Source organism: Megalops cyprinoides, chromosome 9 (genome assembly GCF_013368585.1).
Source record: "Megalops cyprinoides isolate fMegCyp1 chromosome 9, fMegCyp1.pri, whole genome shotgun sequence".
NCBI lineage: Eukaryota > Metazoa > Chordata > Actinopteri > Elopiformes > Megalopidae > Megalops > Megalops cyprinoides.
In genome coordinates, this window is record NC_050591.1 from 30,019,876 (window position 1) to 30,043,648 (window position 23,773).

The 23,773-nt window shown below is 44.2% G+C and overlaps 1 protein-coding gene across 4 annotated transcripts in view; it reads right to left on the bottom strand.

Annotated features, from left to right (window-relative positions):
- nbeab (neurobeachin b) overlaps positions 1 to 23,773 on the bottom strand; it is a 269,175-nt gene that overhangs the window by 75,638 nt on the left and 169,764 nt on the right. For all 4 annotated transcript variants that reach the window (XM_036537414.1, XM_036537413.1, XM_036537412.1 and 1 more), the window contains 2 exons: positions 13,426 to 13,550; positions 3,330 to 3,476 (listed from right to left, as the gene is read on the bottom strand). In XM_036537414.1, coding sequence (XP_036393307.1) covers positions 3,330 to 3,476; positions 13,426 to 13,550 — 272 coding nt within the window. The remainder of the gene's footprint in view (positions 1 to 3,329; positions 3,477 to 13,425; positions 13,551 to 23,773) is intronic.

Here is a 23,773-nt window from a genome sequence, read left to right on the forward strand (position 1 = left end):
CTGCTGTATAGGCCCTTCCAGACATGTGTGTGCACACAATAGAACCCACCCTGATTCTGTGCCAATTCATTCCCTTCCTCAGTTTTAGGTCCAGCACCCCCAGTGGTCAGAGAGTGAAAGGCACAGTCTATTTTATCCTCTGCCTTTCTCGCGACAGTCTTTCAGTTTTAAACGACCTTACACATTCTCGCAGACAGGCCTTTTCATTCTGACAAAATCACAATAACGACTTCACCCTCACTACCTCATAATATGCACAGATGAAGGGCTTTCGGGCGCAGTCATGCTGTACGATTCTATGGCACCATTCTGTCCGGTCCGGGGAGAGCACATGATCTCTGGCACACTGCAGGGCAGTGCAATGCCTCGATTTCTGGGCACGGTGAGAGAAAGACAAAGTGTGGCACCATGTTAGCCCATATCCCCGCCTGTCTGACTGGGGCTGTGGGGACTCATTTGGCTGTCCTGTGACAGGCCCAGGGTCCTGTACCACACTGCTAATGGCCTGACTGCCCTGGGACTATCAGCATGGTCTCTGGGGAGCAATCGTGGAGTTACCACACAGAATGCCTATGCTCCTGTGTGCCCCCCCCATGTTGATTTCACATACTACATATGATAAGAGCAGAGATACTGCTGCATTGTTCAGGATGGGCCAGAGGTCCACGAGGGGGCTTATTCGCACACGCCAAGCTCATGAATATCCAGATGCACTTTGCATTTAACATGCAGCATTCGCTGGGATAACATTCATTTTTTAACATGTGCTTGGGCGTGTTGTGCCACAAAGCTTTCACGCAACCTTTTCCTTGGGAAGTATACATTATGGATAGTCGCTCTCCGGGCAGACCGATTTGAATATCAAATGTTTTGCTTGTTTTATTGAACCCAGCTGTTCAAAAATACAATATTTCATTACAAAAAAACTATTCAAGCCAGCTGACTGAAGAAGTACCCTTCAGTACCAAATATTACTTCACTCCATTTGCTGCTATATAATCCTTGTGATTGGAACATAGTAAACGTTTGAGAAATTTACGACTGCTGCCAGAATCCACTATTGCATTCCAGCAAAAAAAAGCTTACATCAGGCACCCAGTCAATGCGGGGTCTTACTTATTTCAGGCACCAATGTACGGTGCTATATAACACCGGGCAGTGGTCTGAGGGTGTTCTGAAAGCCACAGAATAACTCTTGATCGAGATCTATGTCATGAGCGAACTCTGGTTAACTTGCTCTTGTGAGAGGGAGGCAATTATGTCAAAAGCTGCCCTCTTTTTTTTTCACTTGATCGCCTGGCACACAAGGCTCCAAAGCGTCACCATAAAACTGTGAGGGGGTTTGGAAAACAGTCTTTTTGGCACGCTGAGACACACTACAGACTTCCCTGTGTCAGACAAATAAGGTATTAAACCTAATTTCAAACACTGAGCAAGGAATAGTAATCAGGTTATAGTACCTTTTATGATTACAATAAATCTGGGGTTTAACATTAAATTCCCCTTGCCTGAGCTGGTTGGCACCTATTAATCTCTTAATGAAGGTCCAGTATTGAGCATGAGGCCCAGTTACCATAATTGCTACATTATTAGTCTGATCTTTGCAGTGCCAAAATATATTTTTTCAGACTTAAGACTATATGGAAAAGCAGCTTCTCCTAAGAACATTCTTGGCAATCAGAATGAAAAGATTTGCTGTTGTGTTTGTTTCAAGTTAGATTATTTCAAAATTTAAACATAAAAAGCCTGAGTGTCATGATTTAAAAACTTGATTTAAGTTCTCCTCACAAAAAAGACTGACATGGACTTGCTTGTATTCCAAAACTAATGCTCTTACTTGATTTGAATGCCTGAAGGATCCATGAGGCATAAATTCTTAGGTTTTGCACAGAAAAACATTCAAATAGCAACATTTTCAATAATGTACTAATTCTGGATTTAAGATTATATTATATCTGATTTACTGTGTAGATTACCAGTATTTGGATTTAGCCAGATTAACTGAACGGGATGGTAGGCCATTAATACAGACTGTTAGTAAATCAGATGAACTGTCTGGGTTGGCACTCATGCCTAGTCATCAGTCAATTTAGCTCAAATACTCAAATTTATTTCTTGCAGTAAGTGGTTGCATGATTGCCTTTGAGCTGGTTTTTTGAATCACGTTAGTAATCGCTCAGTATTTACTAGCTGATCATTGGTGTTAGTTTGACCATAAATTAGAAGACTTGCCTCTTGAGATATACACTTTAGGACGTACGCGCGCTAGAAATGAAAAATGCACAGAAAGACAAGAATTACCCTGTATCTCTGTAGTACAAATAACCAAGGATAGGAACACTTACCTGGACCCTGGGGAATAAAAAAACACAACACAGTGTTTCACACAGCACTTCAGAGTTTGAGAGGATGACGAGTTTACAGACACAGAACTATACATATTACAGTATACTGTATAGGTGAAACAAAATACAGTCTCCAAGATGAGATGGTAAAGAAATGTATTGTGGATGGGACACAAATGCTACTCAAGCTGTGTGAATCAGTGTTGATCTATTTTTACATGCTTACAGGTGTGGAGATCTAGCATACTCAACAATGTCTGGCATCACATATTAACTGCTGTTTTGGCTGGTCTTGTGACTTACTGCAAGCGTCTTGTTGGATTTCAAAGGCACTGATGAGTTGTGCTAATCTGAGTAAAGCTATGAGACAAAGTCAGACATTAAGGAGATAAAAAGCCTTTCAGCGAGATACACCATCCCAATTTAGATAATGCATTAGAGCCCAGTGCTGTGTTTACAGTCTGATTATTTTTTACAGTGCCAAGGACATTTACTGGTGCTTTTGTTTTATTTATCACAGAAGAAAGAACCAGAGTTGTTATTAATGCCCATGTGGGCAATATACTACTGCATCACCAGAGTCACCAGGACCGATTCTAGACGATGAAGGGGTAATAAAGCCCAATTCACAAGTCATTACCAGACTGTTCTCGCAGCTGCGTCTGACCACACTGAGTACTGTGTACTTGTGCCTGGTCTTTAATGTTAAAAGGAGAAACAGTTCAGGCCTCTCCTAAATAAAAAAAAAAAAAAGTGAAACAGAGGGGAAAGCAGCAACACTCGCCTAACAGAAAAAGGCTTCATTTTCTTCAAGTATAAAGTGAGAAGGTGCTGAGTTTATTCAATATAGCCAATTCCCTCCTGGGTCCAAGCGTCTGCACCGGTGTTGGCCGGAGGTGTGGCCAGGTGTGACAGGAGGAGTGGCCAGGGGTGACCAGATAAGTGGCTACGTGTGTCTCGGCAGGTGTGGGCGCACTGACTCACCTGCCAGATTGTCGATCTCTTTCTCCTGCAGCAGACTGACGGCATCGTCATCTCCCTCCAGCATCAGCTCCGTCTCGGGGTTCTGGCTGACCACCGATTGGCTGCGGAAACCCTTCTTGGACTTGACCACGTCGTCTTCCTCTGTACCTGTGCAGGTGAGAGGGCCGGTGAACATCGCTGAACAACACAGTGAGGCATCACAACGCACTACACATCTTCAAAAGCTGAACACGACATCATTAGAACAAATGCCACTTGTCACAAATGGCCTTAAATGAATGAATAATATGGCATGGCGTGCATGCTTTGCCCAAACTCCCAAGATGTGTTGTTATATTGGTCACTGCATTTCATCATATAGTTTTTTATGCCACAAGTCATTAAAACAAACATATGAATACATTTCCAGCTGGAAAATCACTGAATCCAGCTGTTTACCAGACAAGGTCAGTAATGAACTGTTTTTTTTTCCTGTTTGTTGTCGAAACCACTAGCTATGGAGGGTTGAAAAAGTGTCTTCTGATCATAGTCAATTATCTAGGGAGAATGGTAGCTGTTTTCAGTCATCACAGGAGAATGATATTGAACAGACAGCACAATTAGGAGACTGTACACTCCGCCAAAGCTCATCACGCAACAATGGTGAAACAGTGTGATTATTTTAAGGGCCGGATCTACGCTTCTTTCGCATAAAGAAAGCTCAAAAGGCATTAATCAACATTAATTAGTCAAACCGCTGCGCACTGCTGCCATACGTGACTGCACCGAGACGTCCTGGTGGATTACTCCTCTTTAAGGTCACATTCGTGAGAAAGTGGAGCAGAAACTCCACATGGGAAAGTAAGAGCGCATATCAAGAAAAGGGAGGTGTCTGACACTCCTGTGACATGTTTCCTTTCAGCGGAGTTCTTATTACGGTTCTCCCTCCCCTAAGGAACATGTACCTTGTCTTGATGAGGTCGTGTTTGACTGTTGTCAACGCTGCTAGTTTAAAAAAAAAAAAAAAGAAAAAGAAACCAAGCTTCCTGTTCTGTCTCATATCTCGAGCGCTTTCATCAGACTGAGGGAAGGAGCCGGAATGTTTCGGAAATGAATTCTGTGTAACTTTAAAGAGAAATGCGAGTCAGTGGTCACGGATCAAAGAGGAATGAGTGAAACTCAAAACTGTAATTCTGTAAACCATCATTACAGTCGCATTAAACGAGGGAAACTCGTATTCAGACTGGCAAAAGGGAGCAGAGCACCGTTGGGAGAGCCAAACAAAATAAACTCTGTTGATTTCTACAACCAAATGACCAAGATCAAACTAATATATATGTGTGCGTGTGTGTGTGTGTGTGTGTGTGTGTGTGTGTATCAGATGTGTAGAAACCTTTATTAGCAATTCAATTTTGTAGCCATAAAGAAAAAAACAAATTTCAAATTGGAGTGACAAGGAAAACGTTGTTGACATTAAAGTAAAGCCATTCTCTCATGAATGATAGCCACCGACACTTACAGATGTCTTCCAATCAAAGCAACGCCTCTGAAATGGAGCTCAATTCGTCAACATTACGGACGAGAGGAGGGGAAGAGGAAGGATGAGGGCCAGCCTTGTCGGGAGATCTTTTAATCCCTCCATCTCTCCTCTCTGAACACACTGAATCACAAAAAACTGTGCTGCATCTGTTTTTTTGAACTCTGATGTTTGAGTGATCTGAACGCAGGTATTGGATGAAGTTGTGTCCTGTCCCATAGAGCACATATTAACACCATCCTGCTGTATGAAACAACTCATCACTGCCGCCTTCCCCGCAAGCTGCATTCACACAAGGCTAACAGACTACTACGCCCACTACGCCATCCCCAAAAGGCCTATTACCATCCAGGAAAACAGAGCTCACAAGGCCAGTACATTACAAATGTGAGCTAGCAATGAGAAAAGTGTCTATCGCATATCTACGCTCGTGCAAACGCACAGGCTGAATCCCACACTGCTGGAAAAGGCACGGGCAATTTAGACGTGGGATCAGATCCAAATAGTTGTAGCTGATTCCCAAAAATGAATTTCATCTCAGGAATTGGAACTGAATGTGGTGGTGCTCAAGAGTCTGGCAGAGGGGTAGGAATTAACCAGCGGAATGCACCAGCTGTAAACTGAGAAAACGAATCAACACTGGCAGTGAGGGGATATGATACTAGGTATGGAACTGTCAGTGCAAGCAAGCACAGGAAGTATTGGTTTCAAAAGCTTTGCGACAAACTCACACAAGGCCATATATGACATGCCACTTATGAAAAACAACTTCTTACTACAATCAAGGGACTTCTTTAATTAGCCTGAAAACCCAAACGCAATTGTTTATCAGCTGGGATGGCTCAAGATGTGTTTTACGTACAAAAGCAATTTAAAATTGGAGGCGAACATACATGCAAGTATTTGATACTGCCAAACTCTTGTAATGTAAAGCCACAGTAGCTTAATGACTGTGTGTTAGAGTAGCTACAGACACAATGTTTTAAAGATTCCTGTGTGGTCATGATGCACAGAGTATAACAACTGTACTAAGCGATCCCTGTCAAGCACAATGCACTTGTTATCTAAACTGGCTGCCAAACCACTCTTTTGAAAATGTTTTAATGCAGATTTAAAGATCAGACACAGATTTTCTAAATTCCGCCTTTAAATGTTTTAAACATTGGCCTTATGCATAAATTATTTAGCGCTAACATATCAACGAATCAACTGTGCTCTCAGCAGAGTGGTTCTAAATTATTATAAAAATAATTATTATTACTACTACCAGAAGTCGTATTAGCATTAACAGCAATAGTATCAGTAGTAGTACAGTAATAATATTACTAGTGTTAAACGTGTTAGTAGTGGTATAAGTAGTCTTTGTGTTCAGTATGTACTTCAGTGGATCTTTGTTACATACACTCTTTGAGCCATGTGCAATGTTCCTGCCACATCGGAATGAGTTTCCCTAGGTGTTTTTGAAACGCATGCCATGTACTTCCCTCTCCCAACTCCATCTCATGCACCTCAGAATCACAGAGCTTGGTGAATGTAGCCCCACAACCGCTTCCCACAGAGGCCTGGCCATGTTTACCGCTCAGAAAAAGGCCATGCCAGGGGTCTGGAAAGCATCGCTTCTACTGAGCGCTGGTTTATCTCTAATTTTTATTTGAAAACAACGCATTTGAGGGAATAACGGAGAGAGAGAGATGGTTGTGATAGGGTCGCTCAGTTTATCCGAGGGGAAGTTTACAGTAACGGCAGGAGCTGGCTTCCCCTGGCTGCATATTGATGATTTCATCAGCATAATAACAGTGTGTCTACAGGCGGTGTAAATATTATGAGATTAAGCACGTGTACATATACAGGATCGCTCCGTTCAAACAATCTCCCTCTCAAATTCAAGTGCAGGAGGGGAAAGGACAGCCATTAAAGCAAACAGGAGTAAGCCCATGTGTTCCACAGGAGACTCGATTATTTCTGCAAAGACATTTAACAGATGAAAAACACAGCTAAATGGCCGGCACAAATGATCTGCTCCTAATGAACCAATGTCAGTCAATGCCTTTCCAGCTGACATAGCCTAAGCAAAGTCAAATCCCACCCCTACCTTTGCCACTGATCACAAGTTCAGCGAGTGTTTCAAACTTCAGGAAAGAGGTTCAGTTAGTTGTCTGCTAGTTGTCTTCGCCTTTAGCAGAATCAACATGAATATGCAAGCCACGAAAGAGGTTTTGTGTGGATATACCAAATTTCTTTGTGTCAAAGACAGCAACAAGCACTGACTGATGCCATTCACTGTGCTTGGAATAAGATGGAAATCAAAATGTCAAGAAGAACACCGAGAACAATTTCATTTTTAAACTGTGCACAGTAGTTACTGAAAAACCAAAGGTACAACACACTGGGTATTATTAACTATGTATATTCAATGTGGTTAATATGTACTGTACTATGCATGGTCTTGGGCCAGACAGCTACCTACTGTATGTATACTGCATGGATACTGCAAATGTCTGCTTTGCCGTTTAGAAATGCAGAATAACCCAAACTATATGAACGACTGCTAGCTAGCTAGAAACTTAGATGGCTCACTGGTACATTTAAATGTTATGTAAAGACATTATTTAAACTGAGGGTAATCATCGCCAGCTGGGTAGTAACAGCTGTTTTCCCTTGTATTTACCAGCCAGAGATAGCTTGAAAAGAAATTCAGCACGTATCTGAATTTCATCCAAAGAAATCAGTAAAAATAGAATAAAGCAGATCCCACCTGCTGAAATACATGCGCTGTCTTTATGAGTCTTTTTTTGCAGTTTTGCTAGTCACCCTCTTTTTCAAATATGCTTTTATAATACTGCATAGTTTTTTTCCTCTTCAAAGAGTTTTGATAGTGAGGAAGTGCAGTTTCATGAGAAGACAAAGACCATGGTCAAAGTCATTTTACAGCCTTAGCCACTGACTCCCAAACTGGAAATGTTTAAGTGTCCAGTAGTTTTACTGTTCAATATGGTACAGATAAGAGTTGAAAGCCTTAAAGACAGACTCTGCATAAATCATGCAATATTACTGTTGCCACGGGACTATGTTTTATATAAATGGTAAAACCTTTGAGTTTTTTGTGGAATACATTTAAGATTTTTTTCGTTCCAGTGGAGTCAGGGAGCATATGTTTTTATTGGTCTCATAATTATTACACCCCGCACACACACTTACATGCACATGTACACGTACGCACACACAAAGACTACATTTCTACATCATGTTTTACTTAAATAGCCCCAGTGTCCTTTATGAGGCTTCCATAACAGATAGGCTGAACTAGATTTTTTAAGTCTGATTTCAGATATAACATACCGTAGAACCATGGAGCATACTCTAAAACAATCTGCCAGGTAGTGATAGTGTGCTTCCCTTACAGATACAAAAAAACTTACTGGAAGTAGCATCTCAAACTCAGCTGAAAAAGAGCATTTACTGCCATGGTTTGCGTGTGTCCTGAATGAGAGTGCTTCTAATCGTAAATAAATCATACCTCATTAACAAAACAGAATAAAAAGGTTTCAAAGTTGAACATCACGCATTTGACTTTTGACCTAGAACATTCATATGTCTTTCCGGTCTTCTCGAACCTCCCTAAAACGCGGGTTACAGTCAGACGCATTCTTTGGACCTCCGCCCCCACCCACCCTCCCTGCCTCCAATTTGGACACGGTGACGTCCATGTTGCCGCCGGCTCCGTCTCCTAAGCGTCCCACGCCACAAGCGTAAATCACGCCCGAGAAACGTGAAACGTGAGCCGGATTCGCGGTCCTTGTACTGGGGCTTCACGCGGCGAGAGGCATCGCTCTGATGAGCAGCCTACAGCGGAGTGACGGGGGCATCGCTCTCTCTCGCTTGCACGCCGGAGCTCTGTCCGAGGCTTTATCGGGTTATCTGTTTCCAGATGGGCGAAAGCCTTAAGGTCTGTCGGAAGTGTACAGATGGGTTCCTGCCAGTGGCTGACCCCTGATCTGTGAGATAATAATGGCCTCCTGGTTTATTACATTTTGTGGCGAGATGAACATAAATGGGGGTAATTACAAGGAGGCATGGCTTTCTCTCTCTCTCTCTCTCTCTCTCTCTCTCGCCTTCCTCAAGACTCCTTTCCGCTTTTCCCAGACGTCATCCCCTCCCCAAATCCCGCTCCCGCCCTCCCACGCGCCCTCTCTCCATGGAACCTGCATTCCGCATTCATAAAGGACATGGACATCGATCGGTCAGCAGGCTGCTGTGTAACGGCGGAGAAAGGCAACAGCAGTCCCAGATTCATCACTGTATTTATAATCAGCTCAATATGAAGCCGGAGTTGGGGTGGGGGGGTGGGAGGGGGTGTATGGCTCCATATGAAGAAAAAGGAAAAAAAAAAAAAACTTAAAACTACCCATAATGCAATGCACCTCTTTTGTTGTGATTTGTGACGTGAGCTCCACCCCTTCCCCTGCCGTCAGTTTAAAAAAAAAAAAAAGAAAAAAAAAAAGCACTTTGATGTTTGATGGCTTATACTGCTCGGCCCCTCACCCTGACAGTAATCTTTATTTAGTTTCTTGGGTCTGCGGGTCTACCGTGCGGCTGGAGGCTGGGGGGATAGCTTCATCTCCCCTGGAAACGCTAACAGGAGGGGCTGACATACATCACATCTGGAGCCCTGCGTCAACGGGCTGGCTACTCACTTCGCCTTACAAGCAGCCCCTCCTATGGGGCAGCTTATATACACAAAACAACTTATATCACTGCTAACCTCGCTTAAGTTAGCAAACACTAATTTTTTTTGTTCTATTGTATCACAGACTGGTAAGGCTTTAATTGTAAAATAGAGACAATATATTGACTCCTTTTTTCTTATGAATGGCATTATTTTTGTCTCAAAAACAATTATTGCACTGAAAAAATCGAATTTTCACTACATTAAGTACTACAAAAAAGTGCGTAAAATAGTGAGTCAGTCAGTTTAAATTCTACAGGGCCAAACTACGGATTGTTCTGTCTAATCTACCGCACACCCCTGTTAAAATCAGCAATAAAGATCCACGACCGGGAATGTCGCAGAGTCGGGCAGGTCAGGGAGGGATTGCTCACCTGAAATGAGACAGCAAGGACACAGGGAGGTAAAACAGGCCGTTAAAGACTTGGATCAATATTAACGTGGCTTCCATTTCATGCTTGCCCAATTCCAATCAGCTGACGATATACTCTGATTGGTTCCACTGGCTCGCCGTAACATGAAATGTTATTAAAGAGGGAGGCAGAAAGGGCGTGCGCTTGTTATGCTGTCAGTGCTGCTAATAGATGCGGAGGCAGGTTTTAAAATGGGACCCTCTGTCCCTCTCTCTCTCTCTCTCTCTCTCTCTCGTTCTCTCTCTCGTTCTCTCTCTCGTTCTCTCTCTCGTTCTCTCTCGTTCTCTCTCGCGTTCTCTCTCGCGTTCTCTCTCTCGTTCTCTCTCTCTCACACACACACACACACAAAATTCAGAAATAAAAGAAAGGTTAAACACCTGTGAGGTCAGAATACATCCACACGCACTTTCAGTCCTGATGGTTCTGCTGCTGGGCCTTTGCCTTGGTTTACTGTGTGAGCTGCAGCGATACTGAGACTAAATTAAAGCTCACATAAAGACTCTTTATTCTACCCCAGCTCCGTTAGTGTCTTTAAATGAGCGGCTCAATACAGGAACCGACTCAGTGGGGGAAAAATGAGCCCGGCCATAACGTTCCACTGCGATATGCACTAACGCTAATGCTATACTGATTTTTGAAGGGAAAATAGCCAATTTTTACAGTTTAATATATTTGTTTCTTTTTTCCCCTACTCTGGTTCAATATTATGGGTCTAAACTAGACAGACATGACTATTTCCCTAAAAGAGACAGATACCACAGCCTCCAAATATACCCTCATAATATACAGCATCAGTGAGCAAGGATTCACAAAGATTAACTGAGCTCTGTTTGCTTCCTTCTTCAAGGTCTGAAGTTGCAGAGGGGCTTATTCTCTGTGGAATCACCGGTGGGGTGGCCCAGTAACCCTTTGATTTCAACCACCTGTTGACCCACTCCAGAGTGCAATCTCACCTCCAGACATGGTTCCTTTAGACACGCATACGACACCCCTCACACAAACAACACCATACCTTCCCAGCGCACTTCGCGTTACTGAACCTCTCCCGACTTTCTTATCATTATCCGCTGATAGAACACTTTGTGCCATGTCTTTCTAGCCCCTTAGACTTTTCCAGTTCTAGTCACAGTGAACTCGTACTTATGGTCTACGTCCTCCAATCAAACCTACGACCTCCCGACTGAATGTCTGGATTAATACAATCGCACGCCCCCTTCTGCTGTCAAACAGAGAAAATAGACCAGGCTTCACCAATGATTCCCAAGGGTGATTAATGCTGGCCTTTTTTGTTTCCCTATTCAAAATAAATAAATGAACAGTCAAGAGCACCATACTCCTCACTAGTTCCACTCTAACAGTGCGGTACTCCAGGAAACAAAACGATGAAAGCAGAAAGCGTCTAATGAACCCGTAGCCTTTCGACTTCCCCAAACTGAGGTTATTTCGAAACGACAGGTCTCATTTTCGAAGACGGTGGCGAGAAGCTGCCGAGACGCACTGCCTGCTGCCGTCTGTTTGTCTCCGTCATTAAAAAAAGGCGCAGGGAGAACAAAAAAAAAAAAAAACGCAGAACAAAACAGGAGTCTTCCACCGCCGCTCGCAAAACTTAAGCACCTCCCTTCCACTTGAAAGCGTGCGCTGGCAGTGAAAGGGGAGAGGTGCCCCCTCGCCTCCCTCTCTCAGTCAGAACAGAGCCAATCCCTCTCACATGACAAGCTTATGAATTATTCCACTCATTAGAGCCACCAAGAGGCAGCGAGACTTCAACAAGTCCTCAATCACCAGGGCTGGGACACCGGCGACAATCACATCCACCAGACGCAGGGCCTTAAAATAAAACATAAATATCTATTATACGTTCTCTCACTGTGCAGCAGTGTTTTGAATGATGCTCAAAAATTTGGCATGCTGTTATTTGGAGGTAAACGCATATGTATATGTGTATGACATAAATACATCAATATGCAGCAAGTCTGCACTGAGCATTATGACGTAAGTAGCTCTGGAGTCTTCATAGGGAACTCTGACCCAAATAGTGTAAACCCACAGGCTAATTTCACAGAGGGCAATTACTGTGTTTGGAACCTGTACAAAAGCCACCTGCACCTCTGTGCACAGCTGGCGAATGTGTGGTATTTCCAGAGCCATTCCTAAAGCCTGCCTGGCACCAGAACAGTGCAGGGACCCGACTCCCAGCTTCTTGAACCCAGAAGATGTCTGGGCTCAGGAGCCCCACAGCTGGGCCCCACGCCAAGACGGTCACCGGCAGGTCACGTCAGATCAGCTCCGCCCCCAGACAGCTCTGATGTCACATGACAGGCAAAAAAAAAAAAAGGGGGGGGGGCTTTGACACGAGACCCTTGGAAAAAAAGGCTAAAAGCGTAAAGCTAGTTATTTATCTCAGACTTCCCAGCATGCACATAAATCAATGCCAAACTAAACAACTTGTTTTTGAAAATAAAACACAAGTAATAACATCTCCCCCAAATGCATTTTTATGCCCCAGGCTGAACAGTTTTCTTACTCAATGCTCCTGGAAATTTAATCTCATGCAGTATTAAGATTCGCTTTTTTGTAATTAAAAATAAAAGAAATTTTATTCAATCAATGTGTTTACTCTTGTTCTTTTAATACCCCTACCGCTCAGTTCAAGCCTACATTTAAGATTCTGCTGTGTTTAGCAGTACTGACCCACCTTCTTTAAAAAGCCATGTTGCGTGACACAAAGCAACTCGAACACAGCGAGGTGGGCAACACCACAAGTTCAAACGGGTCAGTGAAAGAGAGTTTCAAACAAAGAACCAAACACCGAGGCAAGTGATGCAATTTACTCCCAACTACATGTAGTGGGGGAAATAAAAAATAGTAATAAAAATGATCTGCCATGTTCAATTGACAGAGCCCATAAATATGTTACCTATAAAAATGACAATGAACTTCTTTCTGCTCCACAAACGCAGAGTGAGCCTGGTGAGGTCTGTTTTGATTTTATGAACACACGTAGGGAATTAGCAATTTTTAACAGCAGAAATGTAGGTTTTTCACTGCCTTATACCATTTAGCACGTATTTGCTGATAATAATAATAACTTGAGATCTGCTCTAAACAAAATACCCGACTTTGTGACTTTGCAAGGATGATCGCCCAGGGGTGAATAAAGAACAGTTACGGGTAGTTTACCTTACAATCATAATGTAAACATGTTCATCTACCTATAGTTCAAAGTTTTTCTGGCAGACACCAATCACAGTAACGTAAATTCAATACTAATACATATGACTAGCATGTCTAGGACATTTCGTGGGTTTTATTTATTTTTTTTCCACAGTAGGTGCTAATGAATTAAAACCAAGCATTGTGGGAAGGAAATGAATAAAATGAAATGGGATTGTGGAGGTGTGCGTCAGTGTGCTATACATTCTGTGCAGTTAGCTCACTGACCGTAGTCCTCCAACGCCTTGAGCGTGATGTCCAAGTGGGTGGAGCCGAAGGCATTGCGTACGAATCTCCGCCTCCTCCGAAGGTCGTCCTCCCAGTAGTCCAGGCGCCAGAAGTCATGCAGCTGGCTGTGGAGAGATGGAGTGGAGACATCACATTACATTACATTACAGTGAATTAGCTTAGCAGACACTCTCAACCAGGCCGACTTACATAGGTCCACAGACATCATCCATTTATACAGCTGGATATCAACCGAAGAGATTTAGGCTAAGTATCTTGCTTGAGGGTACCACAACAGTGTCCTACCTGGAAATGGACCTAGCAACCTTCTTCCCTCTACACCACTACCCAGGATGGGGCAAACAGTTTAGAGACAACCCTCTCCCCTGCACCCACCAGAAAAAAAGAAGAAAAAAAAAAAAAAACACAGGGACAGATTTGTAACAACTTGCAAGAAATAACGAACCAGAGGAGGAATGCTGGAAACTTTACAGATGCAACAGTTAAACACTGTTCTAAACCAAACATTCCAACCATAAAGAAAAAAACAGGATTCTGGATTTGTGCAGTGCGACAGTGTTCCGTTTCTACCAGCCCCCGTGAAGCCTCTCTACAAGAGGCCTGCAAGCAGCAGGAGCAACCACTGCCCACATAAATCACAGCCAGCCCCATTAACAAATACAGCATCAAATTACAAGTAGAAATTGCACAGCTTGCCTCCTTTTTTACTGTGTTTTTAACAAGTCTTGTAAATCAAAGGAGGGACCCTCAACGCAGACACCGTGCAGTTTAATAATCAGGGGGTCTCACCGCAGTTGAAGCCTGGCTCTATAAAATATGCCGGCGCCCCCCCCATCCCCCCTCCCTGCATATGTGGAGCCATGATTAAAATAATGTGCTGAAATATTCATTGAAATGATTCCCAAGGCCCTGCAGCAACCCGAAGAAAATTGCATTTTTATTCATTATTAATAACACCGAATTAGGCCTGGCGAAAAAAAAGAAGAAGAAGAAAAAAAGGTTTCAGCATGTGGTAACCATCTTTGTAAATGATTATTCCAACATTAGTGAGGACCTGGGATAATTTTATTGCTTGCAGCTAATGCAAACCATTAAGACCCAGCACTAGCATCAGGTTACTAAGTGCTTCTTTTTTCAAGTCCGAGCTGGTTGGAGAAATTTCAAAGGCTTTGTGTTTCCTCAAAGAGAGACTGCACAGAAAAACACTGCTACTAATTTACTCCAAACTGAGTTTAGCGATATGTAGAAGGAGAGTGATGATTAAAATGCTTTGGGAGCAGATGACAGCATGGCAAGGGACAAACTCTGGTCAAATAAATTCAGTATGGGCTTTGTCTTCATCGTCGGCCAAAACGAGAAATTTGAATTCCTCCTCTTCCTTCTTTTTCCGTTTCTGACTTATGAAAGCATAAGTTTAATAAACACAGTCATCCATTTCCAAGAAAATGAGAAAGAAAAAAAAATGGAGCAATAGCAAGCTTACGTATTTCCTAATGTAGTGCCCTTAAGTCTTTTTTGTCCTCACAAATGAGGTTTGATCGCCAACTCCAGAATTTCAACCTGGGCAGAGGATAACCTAATGTCTAATATTCACAATAAACTGAAAAAGGGAAATCAGTGCTCTTTGGAGTAAGAAGAGAAAGACTAATTAAAGTTAACACCCTAATAATAAGGGTATATTATTAGGGTAGGGTATATATCAAAACCTATCAAATTACTAAAAATAGTTGAGGAAACAGAAGCAAAACAAGCGACAGATTTATGACTAAATCCACATTTAAAGTCTGAAAAAGCCGCTGCTCATCACATATTTCCAAGGCATTTTATTCCCTTACCCATTACTCCTGACTTTTATAAAAAGTGACACCATTAAAGACAAACTAGGGCCGTTCTGAACACTCTCCCAAGCTACAACTGAATACTGGCTGACAGAGAAGCTAGCACAAGTTTCAAAATGTGGCTGTTGCAACCACTGTGAAAATATTCTTCAAAGTAAGTGATCCTGTGAACTCAGAACTCCGAACTAAGAAAACATATGAAACTAATGTATTCTCCAGTGCAGCCCTTTTCATGCAACGTGCTGCTTGACTTGTAAAAGAAAACCGAAAGAACAAATCATGGGACATAAGTATGTTGTTTGCACCTGTTTGCACTGTTTTACATTATCTGCAGGCTGAACACTGTCCTGGGCACACCTGTGAAATCCAGCCAATCAGACATGTCTATAGACACTCTGGAAAAAAAAAAAAAAAACATTTGGGGAGGTGGCGAGGTGGAGAGAAAAGTAAATTTACAAATGCGATGCCTGCTTGATATTAACTCATGGCTTATGAAGATATCTATTTGTATTGTGAGACCATGCTCTGGCGAAGGCTGTCTGAGCCACTACAACAGTGTGGCGGCACGATCTGTATTTGCTGTGCAACTGAATCTTGTCCTTTTGGACGTACTAAGTGCCAAAGGCCTTTTATACTTTTAAAGTGCTTCGGATCATTAGGATTATCGCCCTTCTCCAAAACTCAGAGTTGGATTCCCACTCTCACCAGCCACATTTCATCCGGGCGGGTGGTTGGGAGGACAGGTGTGCAATGTCAGGATTGAGAGCTCCTCGCCTCCCCTCCCCCGCAATGTGGGGGTATTTATATCCATGCCAATTTGTCAGTCAGGCTCCCGAAATGGCAGCTCAAACCCCACAACCACATACTGCAGCTAAATCATCTTACTTACTTACCCTGCAACAATACATAAAAATCTGCTGTTCAAGGAGTGGAAAAAAGCAAAGAAAAGCAACCCCCCCAAAAAAAAAAAAAAAAGCGCACCCAAAAAGCAACCCCCACCCCCTCCATCCACCCCCCACCCCACTTTAAGTCAGAACTCCAATATCAGGATGCTGTTGCAAATGCGAGGAAAATCCAAGTTCAGATTTGACATGCTGAGCAGAATTAAGTCTTAGCTTCCAGCAACGGTTTGCATTGTATGGCTTTCCCTCCACCCCTCTCAGCCATAATATTGAGGCAGTCTAAACAGATTAGAGTGTTACATGGGGATCACATCACAAAAGCTACCTCTGCGTTTCATGAATATAATATCTACGAATGTCAGAAATCGCGGCGGTGGGGGTGGGGGGTTGGGGGTGCTCGGGGGACTTAGCGTGCCTCTGACAGTGAGGAGAGCTGAGCCTCACTTTAGCATCAATCAAGTGGGTGTGTGTATGCGTGCATGTACATATGCGGGGGGTGGATGCTCAAAGTTCATCACTGGCTGCTGTACAAAGAGCTGGAGAGCCTAGAGCTTGTCCCCTGTCAATCTTCTGCAAAGCTCATGGGGAGGAAAGAGAGAGGGAGAGAGGGAGAGAGAGGGAGGGAGAAAAGAGAGGAAGAGGGAGGGAGAGAAGTGTCAAGGGGGGCTGAAATGCAAAACCCATATAAATGATATTGTAAACGTGCGATTACAAGGAGAGAAAATTCTAAATCCCGTGTAGGCAACCTGAAAGATTACTGTTAAAGATTATAACCCCTAAATCCCACTACAGCACAGGCTTGCAAAATTGAGAGGGGGCGGTAACAGGGGACCTGGAAAATTTTATTCTACAAAAAAAAAAAAAAAAACTGATGAATTTCATCTGTTCGTTTCATTACATATAACCATTCCTATGTGCCGAGAAAAGAACAAGCTTAATTTTTTTTTTATATTCTTAGATCAAACGTAAAAGCCTCAGCTCTGAACAAACAAACATGGAATGAGAAGGACTGATGAACCAAGTGGTCTTAAATGACAACAAACATTATGATTCTTCTTGGCCTCTGTGCCACAGCATATGATTGTACTTTGGTGGTGGTTTTCCAGACAGAGCAAAAGGGAGAACCTGGGATACTTTAAGCCATGTGGGCAGCACCAGGCCCTACTGGAGTGCCAAAACTGCTGTGATTAAGTCCCTTTTCTGTGAGGGTGGTCCTGGGCAGGGGTGCTCCTTGGGGGGCTGGGGGTCCTTGGTGGAAAGATGGACCCCTCGCATTAAAGTCTATTACAGCAAGCCCCATGAGCGATGACTTTGGGGGGGGGGGGGGTTAGGGGTGGTCTAATTCCCCTAACCCCCCTGGCCAAGGCAAGGGGCACAGGGAACGTGACACTGAGAAAGTCCAGTCCCTGAAAATGCTCACTGTTACCCAGACTTCCTCTTGGCTCATAATGCTGGCTGCACCATCCCCACACAGCTAACGGGGGATACAAGTACAGTCTGCTACTATGTGTCTGGTGCAGGAAAGCAAAGCTATTGGCTACACTGTGGATGGTGGATGATCCCAAAACACCGTCTGTGAATACAGCTGAGGTCACCCTTGTTTGCTACCGTGAATGAGATGTGTTTGTTTTTTTTTTTTTTGGGGGGGGGGGGGGGGTTCGGGTGTTACTTTCATGCTTTTTTTAGTCCTGAAACATTCAAGAAGGGGTGCATTTTTTGATCGCTCCTGAGCTCTCCATATCGATCACACTGAGTTGCATTTGGTGCCGGAGTTGAACAAAGCCACACGTCACACCAGTAAGAACATCACAAAACAAATCAGAGACAGAAAATACAAAACAGAATCAACCCAGACATCAACAAAGACTGCAGAAGCCTGCTTAAAATGCCAAAATACTTCCTTCTAAAACAAATACAGCAGGAAAAAAAAAAAGTACCCAGTTGATGTCTCATCCTGATACCGACACGCGCCGCGTTACCACTGAATGAAATCAGAACACATCCTCTCTTTCCAACTAGTGTATTTCGGCGTGATTGTTTCAGGTGGAGAGCCCTGTGAAATATTGAACTCTTCATCACTGCTTCCAGCTGTCCGTTTAGAGGCGATTATTTCAGAATATCTGTAAAGACACAAACACTGAATTTCAGACCCCCCCATACATCAGGTCCCTCCAAGCACAAGCGCTGACAGCCTCTTCATCTGAGTGACAATCCCTCGGCAGAATTAGCTCCACGCTCGCTCATTCTACTCTCCAATTGTGTGCATCATGACATGCATTAAAAAAAATGGCGAAACGCAAGACTCCCAGAAAGCGGGCAAAATTTATTAGTCACATCCCCCCATCAATCACCCAAATGGATTTCAAACTGCATTTTAAAAGCTAATTTTCCAGTGCAGATAACCAAAACTATCAGCTGGGAAACATGGCTGCTTTTTATTTATGGCTGCTCTCAGCTTCTTAAAGTGCTCTATGGTAAACACGTAAAAAAAGAGTGGCTTCTCGCTTTCCTTCCCCCCCTCCTCCCTTGCATTTAAATATCTCTTTTCCCATGTCTGCACGGCTGGGGCTTCAGGCGGCGTGTGAGATTTAACACCTCCACTCTGGCCAGAATACGGCTGTTTATAATAAGCCATAAAAATCTGACGGCAGTGACTTAAAATAAAATGGTAAAGAGGGAAATAAAAAGATTGATAACAATTTCAAAAAAGGGAAAATACGGCCCCGCGTTTAGAAATATGAATGCTTGTTTGGAATCCTGCAAGGTTGCTGGGGGTGATGGATTGGGTTCATGTTGGCGTAGGGAGGAGGCGGAACCATTGGGGTGGGGGTAGAGGACCGGCCCCCACCCCCTAGGGTTCAGATCATTCTTGGGCAGTGAGGCCCTCAGGGCCCATATGACCACAGGGTGCTGGGGTCAGAATTATTGTCGCTGATATTTCCACACAGATAATTTATTAAGGTTGGAAAGAATGAGAAGGAAACCACGGTATAGACGTGGCCCCTGTTCGTCTGGCTCTGGGCTGGGGCAGACTGCTGTCCACTGGAAGTGCTTGTTTGACACTGGGCTTTCTGTCCGGTGGAGACAACAATGGGCCCCTCACACTAATGACCCCGCTGCTGATGCAACATCTAAGGTCACATCCATTTTCATCGTCCCCTGTTGCTCTGGAAAACCACCAGCTGTATGCAGATGCACTGACCAAGGTCACTCCATTTTTTAAGGAAACCGAAATTAACCGATTTATGACTCATTAAGTCGTCAGAAGCCATAGCACGGCCCCTCTGGCTCTCTGCTGGATGGCAGCCTTTTGCACTCAGCCCGTGTACTGGGATGGACTCTAACCCGGGCACACGAGGGATCACCACGGCCCCGCCCACCCACAGTGCACATCTTGGCAGAGGCCCAGGAAGACTACAGGAAGGAACAAGGAGAGGTTGTGTTTAAGGGGTTAACTTTAAGGGGTGTTTCCCCACACTTGGCCATTCAGAGATTTCATTCCATGTCAGGAAAATTAATCTGCAGTGCACACTGGTTATGTCAGAGAGTCGTTTCTGGCAAACAGGCTAAGGCACCCAAGCCCATTCCTGCCACATGCTGCCATACACTGCAGCATTTAGGCCTGCGGTTTAGCGACGTGACTCAGTGACTCCAAAACCTTCTGCTGCATGGAAATCACAGCATTAAAAGGTGAGACTTTCCTCCCCAGGGAAACATCCTGTGAATTTGCTCATCATCGCCTGGACTGCTGTCAGTGTGCATTGCGTGTAAAAACTAACACAAAAGTTGACCTTCAAAGCTGTCCATTATAATGGACAGTGGGAGAGTTGTTCCCCATTGATGTCCAATCCAATCTATGGAAAAAGCATTGAGTGAAATGTTGTTTACACACACACGCTGCTGTGCTGGACCAACACCTCGGACTATAAGAGCAGTAGCCACACAGCCCGACCGCTGAAACATGAGGTATCCTTCTGTCATTCCAGCACAACATGTGTGTTTAAGTAACATCCAATTTGTCCTAATAGCCCAGACTGCATTATCTTTTGTTGGACAACGGAATGAAGAAAGGAGGAAAGGAAAGAGAGAGAGAGGGAAATTCAATAAGACACCATTATATCCCTTTTAAATGGTTCCATTTGAGGCGCAATTGGAGGATAATTATAATAAATGCCAGTAATCAGCGGCTGCTCTATTTAAAGGGGGGGGGTGACGGGCTGGTTTTCATCAGAGTCACACAGAGGGCCTGGGATGGGGGGGGTGCTCTGACACCCCTCTGCGTGCCACCGCGACCGTGACGCTAAAAACACCCCAACTTCACAAACATGGAGTGGATCCGAGAACAAATCCCCTTTCTCTCCACATCCGTTTACACCGTCTTCCTCTTACTGCACTTACGCTCGGAGAATTTATTTTCTAGCTACTCCGTCATCGGAAATCAATGTTCATGACAGCATCTTTTCTTTTCTTTTTTTTTTAACAGAAAACAAGGTAAGGAGGCTCAGCCCTATTTTGGTCAAGTTCTATTCTCATATTCCTTTCTCTGCCATGACTCACAGTATCTACAACAGCAACTGCAAGTGGTCATTCTGGAGAAGGGGTTCTGCTCTATAATTGAGTATTCATTAATCTACTATTGCTGGATTCCTAAGAAGATTCGGACACAGTGGGCCATCAGATTCTCTTCCTGCTCTTGCTGGGTTGGAGATCTTGGGCACTGCCTTGGGAGGGTTCATGGTTGGTCCTCTCCCACCATGTCTTGTGAAGAAATGTGGTCTCTGGGAGGAACCCCGTGTCGACCAGTACACCACAAGATTCACTCATTGGCCCCTTGTTATTGTCCCTCCACACCACATCCCCTGGGCAACTCTGAGTCTCATATACCTCGGGGTGGATAAACGCTGCCTAACTCAGGTTCAACCTCTCACTACCTCATGCTCAAATTCTCCAAGTTACACGTTACATCTCCAGGGGATGTTGTCTTGATGTATGCCAGACGGTGCAGTTGTGACACTCAAATTTCCTTTGGGATTAGTAAGGTATTTCTTATTCTTATTATTCTTATTCTTATAAGCCCTCACCATTTCTGTGGAAAGGATTACTGTAATTCCTTCAAAGCCAAAGAGCCGAAAAACCATGGTGTAACACACCAAAAGTCTCGGAACGCTGCATTGGTGATTTCGGTCTGCAATTCAATTCTGTGCATAACTAAAATAATCCAATCATTCTACAGTATCTTCTACAGCTTCCTACTGGTCCAGGTCCTGGTGCTGGAGGCCCCTAAACTGCATTGCACGATAAGCGTTACAACGCACATGAAGATATTTCAGGATGTAGCGGCATGCCTTGTTATTGTTCCGAGTCTTCGGCCAAACAGGCCACCACGTGTCCACTGCCTTGTCTGAACCCATTTTATTTTTCAAAGTCAACTAATAATTGAAAAAATACAATCCTATTTCCTCTTTTGCAGTCCGTCACAAACTGACAAGGAACGGGATTATCTTCTGTCTAATGAACACGCAGTGTTTTGTAGAATATGAAAACGCACTGATCCAGGGCCTGGTAAAATTATGGGGAACGACAGCATGTTGATCACTCTGGCTTTCAGCTGCATCTGTTCTCAGCCCTTCCATCTCAGACCATCCAGAACTGATCACACTCCAAAGCTGTGAACAAGGGGCTGGAAGCTACGATCCAAAAACAGAAAAATTAAATTTAACAAAAAAAAAAATCATGCAGGGCTGGTTGGGGTACTGCACTCGCCTAACCTGCCCACAGAGAGCACCTGAGACGGGCTCTAATAAAAATAACGGATCGTCAGGAGGGTTTAAGCTAAAGTGTTAGAAAACAGGCCCATTTTACCGCCTGCCTGGTGGCAACAAAGCCCTTTTTTCCCCCTCTTTTCCCATTTTCTTGCCGCTCTCTCTCTCTCTCTCTGGAAAACGTGTCACATGAATGATGGAGCACCCTCAGGCCCCGATTCCCTACGCAAGCTGCCTTTCTCACATTTGCTCCACCCGGACACAATCGCTAAAACATTACCTTTATCCACTTACTCTCCCCGCCGCCGTAAAATGATCTAAAAGCCATCACCGGTTTCCTGTTAGAATAATACGACTTAACAAAGGGCTTCTGGCCTTGGGGTCGTTTGTATTACTCTGCTTCCATCGCTCAGAACTTCATATCATTTTCCGGCCCCTTCCACCCTTCAGACCCTGCCGCTGCCATCTGAGAATGAGGAGAGCTCAGCATTGTGTTAAAAACGCTTCTGATGATGCAGCCCAAATGGAGCTTGATTTGGATAATGAAGACAGCAGCATCTGTTACGACGCGGGGAAAGAGACACAGACTCTGTCAGCTGGCGCTTTCGCGTTTGCCAGTGCGGTTAAGCAAGTCTCCTCCATCAAAATCGGGGCCACTCTCTCTCGAGTGATGCCCGACTCGATTTCTGTTTCTTCTGAAATTGATGATTGTGTGAATGGGCCCCTTTCCAGAGATAATTAACACAGGCAGCAAGGTTAAGAGAGCCCCCGGGGAAGAGCCTTGAGTAGGTCAGGAACAAATGAGAGGGGAGGTAATGAAAGAGCTAGAACAAAGGAATCCCACTCCCATATGCTGCTCAGATTTCTCTTCTCCACAATCGAAAACCCGAAAACAAAAAAAAAAAAAAAAACAAGTGTTTCATTCATGATTATTTTGCATTTAAGGTTTATGGTCTCGTGACTGCTTGCAATTTTCACGATGAAAAAGAAACACAATTTACACGATTTCACAGAAGCATGTCGAACCGTGCTATTTACAGACTTTAAGTCAAATTAATGGTGGAACATTTCTCCGTTTCCCGGTTTTAAATTAGGCACGGGAAGGTGCACTTTTTTCGGTGTCGATGTTTTGACGGTTCGTGTATTCAGAGCTGTGTTGAGTGGGGGGGGGGCTCAGTGCTGTGGTTGAAGCAGACCTCACACTAGTCTGTCCAGGTGAGCAGCACTGCGCTGGAACGAATCTCCCGGGGATCAGACAAGTCGTCTCAGGGCAGCCACACACTCAGCCACACACTCAGAGGTCTGAATACATTCACAGCCTTCTGGGAGATATACCCCAACCATCAGCTTCCGCACACCCATGTTATCAAGAAAAAAAATCTTCTGTCCCTAACCGCAGACAACACAAACGTTAACGGCACTCTTTAACAGATGAAGTTAAGCCAGCCTGTTATTTCCTTGCTGTAACGCACTCGCTCTCTTTGGCATATGGCACGATATGGCAGCATGGGGGACGCTTCTGTGCATCCTATGGCTTTGTGTCCAGATCTGTTGTCAGTGAGATCCATTGAGGTTACCTGGCATGAAGGCAGACACGCCACAGAGGCTGTAAGAACCGTCAGCTGAATTGTCGCTGTTAGACGAGATGCCGTCCAGCAAGCCAGCACTGACGGCACACCCCTGCTCCCAGACGGGACATGGACGACCTCCCTGCAGGGCGATCAGACACATATCCCCCCCACCCCGCATCCCCCCCCCCCCAGATCCCAGACCCCATCCTCGCACGGGCCGATATGAGAATTGATAACCCTTTCAGGCGGGACCA